The sequence below is a fragment of the Xenopus tropicalis genome, chromosome 1 (assembly GCF_000004195.4).
Source record: "Xenopus tropicalis strain Nigerian chromosome 1, UCB_Xtro_10.0, whole genome shotgun sequence".
Lineage (NCBI taxonomy): Eukaryota > Metazoa > Chordata > Amphibia > Anura > Pipidae > Xenopus > Xenopus tropicalis.
In genome coordinates this window covers 183,310,001-183,325,900 of record NC_030677.2, presented here as the reverse complement: position 1 = coordinate 183,325,900, position 15,900 = coordinate 183,310,001, and the positions used below count along the sequence as shown (strand labels likewise).

The 15,900-nt window shown below is 42.3% G+C and overlaps 1 protein-coding gene across 2 annotated transcripts; it reads right to left on the bottom strand.

Annotated features, from left to right (window-relative positions):
• Window positions 1–128: 128 nt before the first annotated feature.
• Window positions 129–5,958, bottom strand: btf3 (basic transcription factor 3). Of its 2 annotated transcripts, none has more exons than XM_031900069.1 (6): window positions 5,801–5,956; window positions 4,173–4,241; window positions 2,699–2,812; window positions 1,984–2,185; window positions 727–783; window positions 129–435 (listed from the first exon to the last, which is right to left on the bottom strand). In XM_031900069.1, the coding sequence occupies exons 1-6, from the start codon at window positions 5,939–5,941 to the stop codon at window positions 389–391; spliced, it is 630 nt and encodes a 209-aa protein (XP_031755929.1). In that variant the 5' UTR covers window positions 5,942–5,956; the 3' UTR covers window positions 129–388.
• Window positions 5,959–15,900: the final 9,942 nt, after the last annotated feature.

The window sequence follows — 15,900 nt, the reverse complement described above, 5'->3', positions numbered from 1 at the left end:
TAACCCCTTACATGCAATAGATCATAACATCTATGGTGCTAGTACTGACAGTGCCAGAGCCTTAGATTCTACATATAGGTTTCCAACCAAGTAACTTTTTTTTCAACAAAGCTAATGTATACAAAACGCAATTCCTATTAAGTTTATTCTTTATTCATTTACATTTTAATTTCCAGGACTGTTCACTTTATGTGGCTGCAAAGGCAAATTATCTGATGAATGCAGTTACTGCAGAGCTGCTATAGAAAGAATTTCAAATCTGTGGGGCTTTTAATCTCAAAGGTCAAAAGAAAACAACAAAAAACCACACACAAAGGCAATGCAGTCACAATATAAAATAGGAGCTCCGTCAGCTTTTCAAGTTTTGTTCCTTTTAGATATTTTTCATTCAGACCGATTCATTCTTTGAAGCCTCATCAAAGTTCTCAACCAGTTCTGCAAAAAGGATGGGGGAAAAAAAAAAAAAAAAAAGATTAGCAAACAGCCGTGATTACAACAAATCTCACACCGATTTGTGACTCCAGCAGCAGGCACATAGAATTCATAACTAAATCCAAACAGCCCCACAGCAGTACTAACCACTCAACCATCCCCATAGGTAAATATTTGCATTACTAGGCATAGTAAATATCTACAAATATCCAGTTTAAAAATAAATCTCAAATAGACTATAGTGTAACCAAGGTTAGCAAATACAATAAAACATTGGATATGCCTATGTCTTACCTGGTACTTCATCATCTTCTTCCTCCCCAGAAGCTAGTGGTGCTTTCCCATCCACAGCTGAAAAAACAAATTAAAAAATAAGTGTACTAATTATAGTCAGTCTACAACTGAAAGGGCACCCAGTCTCCACATGATGTGAATAACTACTCTCCATATGGCTTAGCTGGCCACACCATTAGCAAGTGAGGGCTGGTAAGAAATGTGTAATTATAGGGGGGCCTAACTACAAATAAACATAGATACATCACAAACATCAATAGGCAGGCACTTCCCGGAGTGCCTGCCTATTGATGTTTGTGATGTATCCATGATGGCTCCCTCTAGCTGAAAGTCTGGGGCATGAGCACCTGGGCCCAACTATACTACGGGTGAGATTTGATGTAAACTCTCTCTTATGAGCATATGTATCCCCTTATTCTTGTTTTACAAATAAACATACATGAGGTCCAACCCCACAAGCTTTCAGCTATCAGGGGCAATGCTAGGTATTGTAGCATGTAAGCAAATAAATATAGTTTGTTGGGGCAAATATCTTGTTCTGCTTTGCCCTAAAACTGATAGCCTTTGTAGTGACAAATTTAAATAGGCAAGAACAGTTATCTTATAAACACTTTTTTCTGCTTTCATAACTTGCACATTATGCCCATACTGAAAATGGGGGTCTGAGATGTTATGTAACCTGCTATGTAGCAAGCCAGAGAAGTTGCAGCATTCCATGATTGTGCCATATTAACTTATTTTATCAAGAAAATACACAGACAACTGACAGAGTAAAGATGTTGGGCAGAATGAGATGCCAGATATGTCAGGCTCCAGGGTTTACTAAGAAACAGCAAACATCGCGGGATAGGGCCGATTGTTGGTGAATGTTAGAGAGATTGCTCAGCTTGTTCAAATTTCAGAAAAAGAAAATTAACACCATGATGTTGTCTAAAAGAAAAGAATGAACTGGCAGGGGCAAAATCTGGACAAAAGTGCATATCCATGCCATGGTGTTAGTACATTGGTAAGCAAGAAAAGCTAAACTGAGAGGCAGCGCTTAATCTGTCATTAAATCATTTGCTACATGTAGAACCCATCAATTAAGGACTGTACATTTTTACATTTATACCTATATTGACTCCCATAACCACACAGTATCTTGCAGTCCTAGAACCAAAATTTACTGCAGAGAAAGCAAAGCAAACAGAAGGTATCCTAACATTGTTCCTCTACTTAGCCAAACTGGCTAATACATTTCAGAGGGAGGTTACTTACATTGTTTAGGCAAGGCCTCTGCAAGTCTCCGCAAGCTGGTAAGGCTGTCTGCTCCAAGCTGATTTAAAATGCTGGGCAGCATCTCCGTAAGCTGCTTGGTCTCAGCATGCCCAGTAATGGTAAATGTGTTGGCAGCCAAGGAAGCCTGGACTTTGGGGTTGTTAAAGTGAATAACTGTTCCTTGGTTTGTAAACATATTCACCTGTAAACAAAAAACTAATTTGAACAGACTTCCTAAAAGATAGTTTTCTTAAGAAAACACAGTCACCTTCTACCGTCAGCTTGTGATCCCATTACGTTAAAATATCATGCTATAGAAGATCCAGGATCTAGTTGCTAGGCATTTAACCTAGACTAAGCAACAGAAGTTTCAGTGGAATAAAAACAACATTTATTGGCTCAAATTAAACAATTCAACAAAAAGCAAACATATAAGATATACTATACCAGACAATGGATAGGTGCATCCCAGTGAATTGTTTACTTTGAGCCAATAAAAGTTTTTATTCCACTGAAACTTCTGTTGCTTATTCATATGTTGATTCGGGACCTATCAGTGGGATATAACTATTAGATTCTCTTTTTTAACCTAATTTGTTATTATTAAGTTGTCATTTAACCTAGACGTTGCATGTATCTGTGCTAAACACCCAGAAACCGAATACTTCACTGCTAGTGTGCACACAGAATCCAATGGCAGCAACGCAGACATTACCTCCTCTATGCCAGAGATGTTATTCACTCCAAGTTTTTTCAGAGAGAACTGCAGTTTCTTATCATCGGCAGTTGCTGTTCTGTGCACAACCTTCTTCTTTCTGCGGGCTGTCCCCTAACAAAAGCAAAAATCAAAAGAAGAAAATTTAGGGAAATGTTGAATAACTAACTGAAGACAGTGTACAGATAGTATACACCAAGTATATCACCAGCATAAAGAAAGATGCGAGTGACAGGCCCAGGTTATCTCAGCATTTACGATCATGACATTATAATGCAGTTAAGAATATTAAACACTATAAACATATAATTGAAACAGATACAGGTGACAAAATGTACCCCTGAACTGTAATGGAAGGTTTGCTCACTGTCTAACTCAGCCTCCTGCCCTTCTCAATCACTGAATAAGGGAATTAGGGCCTGGAACACCTATTGCAACCTTGCAGCGAATGGGGTTGTATGGAAGTGGGAGTGAGAAAAGAGAAAGGCAACAGTGTCTTCTCAGTGCTGCAGTGGTTTTATAAAAGGAGCTGTCTGGGTTATTGGGTAATGCGGACTGCAGATCAGTGACCATTATAGAAAATATACAGAAAAAGGTTCCATGTTATTCAAGGGAAAGCAGGATTAAGTGTTATACTATAAAAGTAACAGCAGAATCAATACACTGCAAGCTTCTTTTAAGAGTCTTAACATAGCAGTTTATTGTAAAACCATCATGTTAATATCATTGTCATCTATGTGAAATCCACATGAAACCCTTACAAAGGTAAGCTAATTGTACAGTAACATAGTAAGTTAGGTTGGAAAAAAAAAAAAAAAAACATGGGTTCAAACTTTTGTGTCTATTTTCTGGTGTTTCTATAAAGCCAATGTATCTGTGCCAATGAAATATTTGGTAGCCAAAGCTAAAGGAGCTTTGTGATAATTTTAAGGACCAACTACACTGAATGAAAAATGTTTGGACCATGTAAACCAAATTCCAACAAAAGTTTCAATGGAATGTAAATACTATTTCTAAAGCACCCTAAATCTGATTATACAGAAGCCTGGAACCGGGAATGACTTTTTGAAGTTGCACAGTCAGCTAACTGCATAGGACTAACAAGAAGCAGTGCTGGCTCAGCAGTTTCTGATGAGTTTGAATGGGCACAGTAAAGCCATGCGGCTATGGCCTAACCCTAAACACTGTGCCCCTTGTGTTTTGAGGCTAAACTGAATGAAACTCAAAATCTAGATACTTCCTAGTAGAAAAAAATGTAATTCCTGAATAGGCCCCGCAACCTGCTCTGCTTTTAGGGTAATGAGCCCAATGCTCATATGCAGCAAAGACACAGTAGTAGGAATTTTTAAATTTTCAAGGTTTTTGAACAATTTAACCTTACACTGCAGCTCTCTGGTATACAGTAAATATCAGCTTTTTGATTTACAGCATAAAGAAGATGAACTCAAATGCACAATGACATAGATGTACTTACCTTTCCACCAATGCGCACTTGTGCTTGCAGTTTGGCTAACTTTTCTTGATTCATGATTGTCTCTTTCATCTGAAAAAGTAAGAAGAGTGTGTCATAAAGCAGCATGTTCCCCATCCTTCTATCCAAAGAGCAAAATTACGGAATGGTATGTGTGGCGCTACTGTTGGAAAAAACTGCAGGAATGAAATGGTGTCAGAAGCCCATAATTGCAAGAAAGAGAATATAGTTGGTTAGTGCCTTGGGAGGCCTTATGCTACTCCATTCATTTCAAAGCAGAACAATGTGAATTTTCATTGCAATACACATCTGACAGTATGCTCCCATACACACACAGCTGAACTGTGACATATTTTGTATTATATGGTATGAAAATCCTATAATGGCCAGTAACCTTTGGGATATACACTTACACAGTGTCCCATTCAGGCACTACTGGTAAATTCAATCAAAAAGTATGATTCTGTACTACCAGCATCTTGACTTTAATATACGTACAACTACATAAGAAATAAGGCATTTCAAGAGGTGCACACTGGCCACTTTTACGCATATAGAATAATGTAGAGAGCAAGGTGGGCCACATGTATGTAAATGCCTATAAGTGAGGCCTAAAGGGGTTAATAGTAGTTACAGCTGAGCAGTTGCAGAGGGTATCTAACCTACAGCCCTCCAGCTAATAGGCAACTAAAACCTCTATATCAGTGGATGCTGGGAGTTACAGCCCAGTGGAGAAATGACTGTACTACTCTATTGCATTCAGTGCCTTATATCAAACACAGCTACACCTTACTGATCAGCCTAACTACAACTCCCTGCCAAACACTGCTCACTTGGTCAACTCAGGAAAAATGGTTCCTACCAAGGTGCCACATTTGGTGTCTGCCCTCCTTCCCACATGATAGAGACAGATACAGTTCCAAGGTTCCCCAGGACAGGCCCTGGCAGGGCAATTACACCCAGAGCATCATGTCTATAATGAAACAGCAATAACTTGCCCCAGGCATGGGCAGCACTAGGCCCTGACCCCATCAGGCTGCAGGCGGCGCTCCCCTTCACGGCTGTGGGGCCCCTGGGTGACAAGACACAGCAGCTGTCTGCCTGAAGCGCTCGGCGAACCATTACAGTTGTGCAGCAGCCAAGATAACAGATTAGCTCTGGGTTTCCCCACAATGGCCCCCACCCTACATACAGTAAGGCAATATAATAATGAATACACCCACAGGCAGGCCAATATACGGAGCCTATAACCCGTTATGACAGCTCCGGAGGGAGCGGCCGGGGGGCTGCAGTACAAGGCGCTGCCAGTAGAACCCTATGTTACAGCTCATGTGCTGATGGAGCGGTTCCATTCAATGAGATGGGGGGGGTCCTGTCACACTGGGGACACTTACATTACAGAAACAACGCTCAGCCGGGGAAGTGACCGATACCGACCCGCACTATTCAGCAGGACAAGCAATAGCTTAGCCATTCTGGCGTTTGACTCCCCATAGCAACAGCCCAAATCCCCGGTAACGCACAGGGGCCCCCTCATTATCACTGTGGTACATACGGCCTCTCCTTAGCCCGGTAGCAGCCTGCCCCGAAACCCACACACAGCCCCCCAACACCCTGTAGCGTCCCCTCACCTTCTGAAGGCAGACAGCGGGCACGCCTGGCGAGCAGAGCGGGTTTAAAGGCTTCCTACGGAGCCGGGGGACGGGCGCGCACACACGCGGGGAGCAAGATGGAAGCCAAGAGGGAGGGCCGGAAGTGGCGCAGCGCCCCATGTGACCTACACCCCGCCCCTCATTGGCGGAGACACAGCGCAGCTTCAAGCATGGCTTTCATAAGAATGGAAGTGCTGGAAGTGGTTTATGAGAAATCTGCTTATGAGGCCCGACCTGCTAGTCTGTGGGTTCAGGCAAATACTAGAGGGGCTGCTGTAAGATGCCATAGGCACTCACTGTTTATTGGGCTAGGGGGGCTGTTTGGGCCTCCAAATCATCTGCCCATCACATAGTATTGGCTGTCATCACCAAAACCTGGTCATAAGCGTCTGTGAGGTAATAGCCAATATAATATACTCACTGTAAACATTGCTGGGAGTCCTACAGACTTTGCAGGGAGCTTTTATTTGCAAATATTAACAGGAAAATAATGGTAGATATTCTCCCATGGATATATGGCTCTTAATATATACATACATACAGTAAAGAGTGAGGTACAAGCAGCAGCCATAGGTGCCAGCTGGGAATGGGCGCTAGTAGCTGGGGGGCACCCTGACAGCAGCCGGGGGGCAGCGCACACTGTTTATATTTGGCCTCACTATAGTGTGATGGGGGGGGGGGGGCAGCTGTCATTGGGGATAAGAGACATTGCTGCAAAGAGTTTGTGTAACAACTGCATTTTCCGGTTTTTTTCTGACCAACAACACCTTAAAGTGTTTTACATTGTATCCATTCCTCCTGTACCTACAGACAGCAAATGTCCGACTTTATATGAGAGTATCAGAACTAAAACTCTTCTATACCAGTCACTTAGCGGCTATATGCAACGTATTCATGTGACCCCCCCCCCCCCACTTAATGTAGAACTAATGGTATAAACCCTGGGGGCTGCCAATATGTTAGGCACCACCCAGTGATTATAATCACTTACCTGATACCCCAGCCCGGTGCTCCCCCTGCCCGGTGTTAACCAACTGCTCCTGCCCAGGGTCTTTCTGTATTTCTCATTCACTGTCATATCCTTCTTTCTCTTCTTCTCTCTGGGCCCAGGCAGGCGCATGCACAGTAAAGGAAAAGAATATTAATAAAAAGCTAAAGAGGACAGCCATGAGGCCCTTCTACAGAAATAAGCCAGACCGGGGCAGTTTTAGTGAGCAGGGGCACTACCCAGTGATTATACCTCTCATTCTCCTTTGATTATATAAAGTAGCAGAGATTCTGAAGCAGCCACACAGAGCAGCAGTGCATGATATTAAAATGTACTATGAAATCTGAACAGCACTTCAAACCTTCATATAATGAAAATGCCTTTATTTGTTAAATGGCACAGACCAGTACAGCAACGTTTTAGGTCTATATGCACCCTGTTTCAAGCTAACCACATGCGTAGCATATTCCACTAATAATAGTCTGCAACACACTGCTCTCTACTGGCTGCTTATCAGATACAATTGGCTACAAAATGTAAAACATTTCTATACGTATGTATGTATGTATATCTTTATTTATAAAGCGCTACTTATGTACGCAGCGCTATACAGTAGAATACATTAATACAAATGGGATTATTAAGATAATAATAGATAAATACAAAGTACAACAATAAATACAGCTAGATACAAGATAAATTCAGTTGCAATAAGTTAAGAGTCAAAGACACAAAAGGATGGAGGTCCCTGCCCCGTAGAGCTTACAATCTATATGGGAGGGTAATTTACAGACACAAATACAAATTGAACACAGTAGCATTTTGTTTCTATTTAACATAGGGTCCACGTACCTTGTAGAAACAGCTTCTCACTACTGCATCTGATGGGTGAAGACACACAGAACTACTAGTTGCAGCTACTTGCCACAGCTACTAAAATAGACAATTATGATCATTTACTGATAACTGTCTGTACATGTGTTTTAGTAGAGGCAATTCTCAGTATTGTCTATGGCAAGGTATTTTCTGGCATTTAGTAGCTATGAAAAGTAGCTACTTCTAAGAAGCTCTGTGTATCTTCACCCTAAAAGCAAATAGAATTACCCTAAACTCCTAAACAAACAGTAAGGAATCACCTAAAAATAAACTAAATCATATTCTTTATGTAGAACTAGAGTTCCAAGACCTAATCCACATTGCCTCATGGTAAAGGAGCTCCGTAACCCTGTCTCCACCATGGGGTCATTTACCTACTGCAGGGATCCCCAAACTTTTTTACCCATTAGCCACATTCCAATGTAAAAAGAGCTTGGGAGCAACACGTGCATTGAAAAGCTCCTGGGGGTGCCAAATAAGGGCTGTTATTGGCAATTTGGTAGCCTCTATGAGGACTGGCAGACTACAGGAGGCTCTGCTTGGCAGTACACATGGTCTTTATGCCTCCAAGCCAGGAAATTAAAAATTTGCACCTGCATTGTGGTCACCAGGAGCAACATCCAAGGGGTTGGTGAGCAACATGTTGCCCCGGAGCCACTGGTTGGGGATCACTGACCTACTGCATCAATAATTAAAATTTTAACCAATTTATCCCATAGTTATGTTCTATAAACTGACCTGAAACTGCCTGTTCCAAATTTTCATTTTTACAAAAAGTATGGATGCTTATTACTGCTGATGGAGAAACATTCCCACTTCATAAATAGATTTGTTAGAAACCCCTGAGTGAATAAAGTAACTTGCTATTTATCTGACACGTCTACTAATGCTGCCCTGAGGGAATTTGCAAGCAGGTCTGCCCCTTACTACCTACACTATCCCTACCCAACCTACACTATCGGCCCCTTTACTAACATTTGTATTTTTTTCAAATTTATGAATCATTGTTTTTAGCTTTAAAAATCATGGTTTTAGCTAATTACATGAACATTTTAAAAAACTGTGTTTTCAAGCAAAAAAAAAACCATGGAGAAAAAAAAGTATGGCATCTAAAAGCTGTTGAGGTCCAGTAGAAGTCATGTAACAATCTATTTTGTCTGTGGTTTTAGAGGTTTTTCTTTTCTTTTAAATTCTTATGAAATGAAAAAGAGGTTTCTCTGTTCTTTTCATTTTCATTCCACATTTTAATTTGTTTGTGCTTTTTCAGTTCAGATAACTAGAAAAGTTGTGGTTCTAGGGTGAAGAAATGTTAATAATGTTAATAATAAAGACACACAGAGCTACTAGTAGCAGCTACTTTTCACAGCTACTAAAATAGACAATGCTGACCATTTACAGATAACTGTCTCTACATGTGTTTTAGCAGAGGCAATTCTCAGTATTGTCTATGGCAGGGTATTTTCTGGCATTTAATACCCTAGACAAGTAGCTGCTACTAAGTAGCTCTGTGTGTCTTCACCCTTAGCAGTAGTGTTTTTTGTGGCTTCAAAATACTCTAAAACCACTAAAATCAGATTGCTGATAAATGGCCCTCTATTGCAATAAGGGTAACAACACACAGTTATACTTATAGCAAGCTACTTGTCATGGCTACAAAATAGATATGGCACAAAATCCCCCCTTCCTGCCACCAGGTACTGCAGCTAAATCCAAGGGGGAGTAGGGGGTTCCCGTGTTTGCTGCAATTGATGCAGATTGGCTGCACATGTACTGATCCCCAAGAGGGGGGAAAGCTGGGGGATGGTGTCTAGAGCTCTAGAAAAACACCCTTCATTCCAAGAGTCAGAAAATTCCCAATCTTAGGGAAAAATGTTGCTATGTTTTTTTAATTATTTATTTTGCAGCATTTAAGAGCGCTAGTGTGACTGTCTCTCATTTACATTTTTGGGAGTCTTTAATTTGAGTGACCACAAGATGGCACCAGAGCACTGTGCTTATTTGCTACATGCCTCTCTGTATATTATTTTGGAGGTGGCATTGTATGTATGTATGTATATGTTTATTTATGAAGCGCTATTTATGTACGCAGCTCTTTACAGTAGAATACATTAATACAAACAGGGGGTTAGCGATAATAATAGATAAATACAAAGTATAACAATAAATACAAGGTACAGTTGCAATAAGTTAAGAGTCAAAGACACAAGAGGATGGAGGTCCCTGCCCTGTAGAGCTTACAATTTAGATATTGTCACCAATATACACAATGCCATTCAGCAAAAAATATATGGAAACAAATTTCTGTGATCCCTAAGGAGCAATGGGGGCTCTGGGTTCTTGCCATGTTCCTCACATCTGATTACAACAATGTTACATGGCCGGTTTCCCCTAAGTTTCTCTGAGCAACTTAAATAATGTCGAAAACATGTCATTGATATTAATAGAGGTGCTATTTGTCTTCTACACATTACACTGTGTAAAGTGCAAATCTGTTTCTTATGTATCAGCATAACCAACTAGGTTGAGATTCACTTGAGGGGTTAAGCAAGTCTGAACTACCTTTCTTACACAGCGTATTTATCAATGGTTTTGTGCTACAAAAAATCCCATAGCAAGGAATAGAACATGGTGAGTTTTTAAGCATTAAACTCTAATCTCACATTTTGATAAATCTACCCCTCAGTGTTTCTCACCGAAGCCTCCAGGCAGGGTCGGACTGGGCCGCCGGGACACCGGGAAAAATCCCGGTTGGCCCCGGCTCTAGTGGGCCCCGGCGGCCCAGTCCGACCCTTGCGGCGCTCCCCCTGCCCGAACGCTCCTGCCCCGATGTGTTATATTTATGCACTCGGAGAAAGTCGTCGGGTGGGGGGCCCTGCAAGGGGGGTTGGGGGGGCCCTCGGGGGGGTACGCTATGGGCGCGGGCCCCAGTCCGACCCTGCCTCCAGGGCCCCTGTCACCTTGGGATGCGCAGGCAGCGTGCTATTAGCTATTCCAGCAGTGTCTCCTCTCACTACTGACCTCCCTCCTTTCTCTGCGGCAACTGCATGTACAGTACCCAAGCTTTAGCCATAGGCTTATATGTAATTGAATTGCCAAAACTAAGGCGCTCGGTCGGCTTGGCCCGGCACTGATACATGTGTATATGGGAGTTTATGTAACATGTATGGCACACTGTGTTTCTGGCATCAGTCTGTATGCAAGCTCACTTCCTGTTTCCCAAGATGCAATAGTTTATACTTAAAGAATCATTTAAGGCCCAACAGACAAGCAGCCTGGTCACTGCCTGAGTAACAAATGATTTGTACTGTTTCCCTATCCACCTGCCCCCTTACTAGAAGAAACCTGCCCCCCTGTAACCCCCATCAAGATAGGAGGGAAACCCTACAAGATAAAGACTCCCCCCCCCCCAGTTACACAGACTTAGCACCAGATTTCTCCAGCAGATATGGGAGCACATACAAAGATAGGCCATACATACAAAGCAACGCTCTATGTACATAATAAGCTATGTATGTACTGCATATCTAAGGGCAAATAAACGCCATATAATCCTTACTCATCAACAGGGGACACTTCCCCTTTAAGAGTGGCACCTGTCATGTGATGAGAGGGGACTTCGTGCCTGGGGATGTGACAGTTGGTTCAGTCCGTTGGTTGTGGCATTGTGGTGAGAGGTAAGTGTACATCCCCTCTGAGAGATTTTTGGCCAAATAACCCTTAGTATAGTTAAAAAAAGCGGGGAAATAGTTAGATGATGCCCCCCAGACTAGCGGATGTTGCTCCTCTCACTGATTTTAGTGAATCTGGACAAATTTCCCCTAAAATGGGCTTTGGAGGTGCCATTGATTGTAGCGCTGGTTGGGAGAAACAGACCCAGGATTTGGGAGTTATGCAGGGATGTCAGCAAATATACACTGTTATCCACTGGGGCCCCTATAAAAAGGTAACATTTGGGGACCCCTGTGCCCCACCATAAAATACTTTATTTTTGTTCCCAGCACTGACAGGCTCCTTAGAGTTCTGCCCCTCTGCCCCAGGTATCTGCCCTGCTCTTATGTACCAACCTTAACATGTAACTGAATTTAATGGAATAAATACCAATACTTTTGTCCTTTTACAGTATAACATTTATTAGTCTCATAAACTTTCCCTACAAATGCTCTAGGTGTGGGGGGCAATAGGGTACATGGTGGGGGCAGTATTGAATAAAATAATGTTTACTTGCTACAGTTACCCAGTAATACAGCCCTATGGCCTAGTTGCCCCTTGAACACTTACTGCCCATATGTCACATTCATTCATTTATTGACTCAGTTACATTTTTCTCTTTCAGAACCACTGAGAAAGAAGAAAAGGCAAGCTCTTACTGTGGAGCAAAGAGAAGAGGTGGGGGGTGGGTCGAGAGCGTTTGGGGGGTGGGTCGAGAGCGTTTGGGGGGTGGATTGAGAGCGTTGGGGGGTGGGTCGAGAGCATTTGGGGGGTGGGTCGAGAGCGTTTAGGGGGGTGGGTCGAGAGCGTTTGGGGGGTGGGTCGAGAGCGTTTGGGGGGTGGGTCGAGACCGTTGGGGGGTGGGTTGCAGCGTTTGGGGGGTGGTTCGAGAGCGTTGGGGGGTGGGTCGAGAGCGTTTGGGGGTGTGGTCGAGAGCATTTGGGGGGTGGTTCAAGAGCGATGGGGGGTGGGTCGAGAGCGTTGGGGGGTGGGTCGAGAGCGTTTGGGGGGTGGGTCGAGAGCGTTAGGGGGGTGGGTCGAGAGCGTTTGGGGGGTGGGTCGAGAGCGTTTGGGGGGTGGGTCGAGAGCATTGGGGGGGTGGGTCAAGAGCGTTTGGGGGGTGGGTCGAGAGCGTTTGGGGGGTGGGTCGAGAGCGTTGGGGGGTGGGTTGCAGTGTTTGGGGGGTGGTTCGAGAGCGTTGGGGGGTGGGTCGAGAACGTTGGGGGGTTGGTCGAGAGCGTTTGGGGGTGTGGGTCGAGAGCGTTTGGGGGGTGGGTCGAGAGCGTTTGGGGGGTGGGTCGAGAGCGTTGGGGGGGTGGGTCAAGAGCGTTTGGGGGTGGGTGGAGAGCGTTGGGGGGTGGGTCGAGAGCGTTGGGGGGTTGGTGGAAAGCGCATTGGGGGGTGGGTCGAAAAAGTAGAGGAAGCTCTTGCTGCCGATCAAAAGGAAGAGGAGGCACCTGCTGGAATGCCCGACCCCCAATTGTCTATTTATATCAATAAATCCTGTTTCCAATGAACATGGCTCTGTGTATTTCTTGAATCCCAATGATGAACACTGAGTGGAGCGGTGCTCCTGTGCCTCATTCTGCTAAAGGTGACTGGCCAATTGTGTGTGACGGGTAATAGTGTTGGGAGCAGCTCAAAATGGGCAACGGCAGGGCAGGGCGGGGTAAACTGGGTGGTGTTGCTGATAGAGAGGTTTAGTTGAAGAACTGAATGGGTTAATATCTCTGCAGGGAGTGGGTTCTGCTGTGGGACTTAATTGGTTAATATGTACATGATGGGGCTGAAAGACACATGGAACCATAGACACAGATATGATGGCACTGTACCTATTTTATTATCATATATACTAGATTCTATTAATTAGAAGGATCTACAATATTGCTTTACTCCATAGGCCACAATGCTACAGCATCTCTAAGACTGTTCCCCACTTTCGTAATTGCAACCACTTCCCAGCAGCCCATTGATCCTATACCAGACATATGAATGGGTAATGCTTATGCTGGATTCATCTTTGGGCATCTCTCTGTATAGGGTATGAGACAATCTTTTGTGAAATCTGAACAGCACTTCAAACCTTCATATAATTAAAATGCCTTTATTTGTTAAATGGCACAGACCAGTACAGCAATGTTTCAGATCCTAATCCACCCTTTTTCAAGCTAACCAAATGCGTAGCATAAACCCTATTAATATAGTCTAAAGCACACTGCCCTCTAGTGGCTGCTTATCAGATACAATTGGCTACAAAATGTAAAACTTTTCTATACAAATTAAACACAGTAGCATTTTGTTTCTATTTTACATAGGGTCCCCTTACCTTGTAGAAACAGCTTCTCACTACTGCATCTGATACCTAAAAGCAAATACATAAAGCAAATACAATTACCCTCAAATACTAAACAAACAATAAGGAATCATCTAAAAGTGGGGACTAAATTATATTCTTTATCCCGTGTAGAACTAGGGTTCCAAGACCTAATCCACATTGCCTCACGGTAAAGGAGCTCCGTAACCCTGTCCCACCATGGGGTCATTTACCTACTGTATCAGTAATTCAAATTTTAACCAATTTATCCCATAGTTATGTTCTGTAAACTGCCTGTTCCAAATTTTAGTTATTTCTAAAAGTTTGAATGCTTATTACTGCTGATGGAGAAATATTCCCACTTCATCCTTATAGCCTAAATATTTAAAGGGCATGGAAAGTGATAGTTACTGGGGCATGTCATTTGTTAGATACCCCTGAATAAAGTAACTTGCTATTTATCTGACACATCTACTAATGCTGCCCTAAGGGCAGTAGCCTTTTATTGCTTCTGTCACACTGAGCCATAGAGCTGGGAAGGGAAATGTCAAACACTTTACTGCTTCACTAAAATGAGATTTTGCTCTTCTGCCTGCCTCCCACCTGTACTGACCAGCAGAGGGCACTCTGCTTACATATTTGTGATAGTAACATTGTAAAAACTGCTGGTATGAATGAAATGCACAGAAGAGTGACTGTACATTGCCAAAGGGCTCAGAAGAGAAGCTGTATGGGGTTTTATTGAATATAAGCATAATGCAGCACTCAGATGGTGTGCCCTTGATGAGGCAATCCTAGAATTAAGGGTTAGTGATCGTAAGAAAGAACTCTTGAAACGTGAAGGTAAATGGATTAAAAAGCTCAGTACATTATGGACTGATGGGCTTATTGGTGCTTGGAGTTTGAAACCTTTTTTGTAAATTTGTTAGCTTTATTTATGTATGTATTCATTTATTGCAGGTCTTGAGAATGTTTTGTTCACCAGCAAGTGTAGCCACGTAAAGATAAGGGTAAGATTATTTTTTCCTGGTGATATTATTAATATTACTGATATATTATTAATCTGTATTTTAATAAGACACTTGATATAATACTTGGTAGGCATATCTGGTTTGCAGTTCCCGGTACCCTGTTAAATCCATGGATAATGTGTGGGATTTTAATTGTGCTTTTTTTCACAGCTTTGTGCTCACAAATGGATGGATCACCTATGTATAAAGACTTTTAGTTGATACTAATGATATGGACTAATGAAACCTTATGGTGTTACAATGAAACTAAGATGGACACTTTTGAGTACCAATCAATGGACACAGGGGGTGGGACTGTGGGTTTATACGTTCACTTTGTCTTTAATAGTATTTACACTTGAGAAACATGAGAAACATGTTGTGTGTATTGGCTTGAAATAACATTTCTAAAGCAGTGTATCTGCATGAAATTGCTCTCCTTTTCATTTACAATATATGGGGCTGTCTGTAACCTTACACTGCTACAAACTGAATTATCACTTCAGTTCTTTAAAGTTATCAACATGTGTGTTACACAAAAATACAAAAAAATATTGTTGGGCTAGTTTGTTGACTGTCATTAAAAATACATAACATGTTTTTGCCTCCGGCCCACAAAACATTACCATCCACCTATGGTTACAGCCCTGCTCTTCCGTAAAGTGATTGGTGTTTGTGTAATAGGGGCAGATTTATCAACATTCTGATTTTAGTGGTTTCAGAGTTTATTGAAATCAAACATATAATGATATCCGCGAATATGTTGCTCGAGACAATTCTATTTGGCGCGGGCATCAATTTTTGGTCACGCAGTGAATTTTGTCACCCGTTTTGCAAAAAAATCTGCCAGTGGGAAAACATGGAAATTCACTGCAACTCCATGCCTGGCAAATTTTTCCGCCCATCACTAGTCTACACTATCCCTACCCAACCTACACTATGGGCCCAGTTACTAACATTTGTATTTTTTTCAAATTTATGAATATTGGTTTTAGCCAATTACATGAAAATTCAAAAAATTGTGTTTTTAAGCAAAAAAAAAAAAAAAAAAAAAAACGCGGAAAAAAGTATGGCATCTAAAAGCTGTCGAGGTCCCGCAGTAGTCAGGTAACAATCTATTTTGTCTGTGGTTTTAGAGGTTTTTCTTTTCTTTTACGTTCTTATGAAAATGAAAAATTTGAGG

Bases quoted from the DNA above. Each gene is read 5' to 3' on its own strand.
- btf3 (XM_031900069.1), bottom strand. From the start codon at position 5,941: ATGGGGCGCTGCGCCACTTCCGGCCCTCCCTCTTGGCTTCCATCTTGC. The intron at 2,813-4,172 runs GTAAGTACATCT...TGCTTTTGTTAG, and splicing joins AAGTGCGCATTGGTGGAAAG to GGGACAGCCCGCAGAAAGAA. The intron at 784-1,983 runs GTAAGTAACCTC...TTGTTTTTTCAG, and splicing joins AGAGGCCTTGCCTAAACAAT to CTGTGGATGGGAAAGCACCA.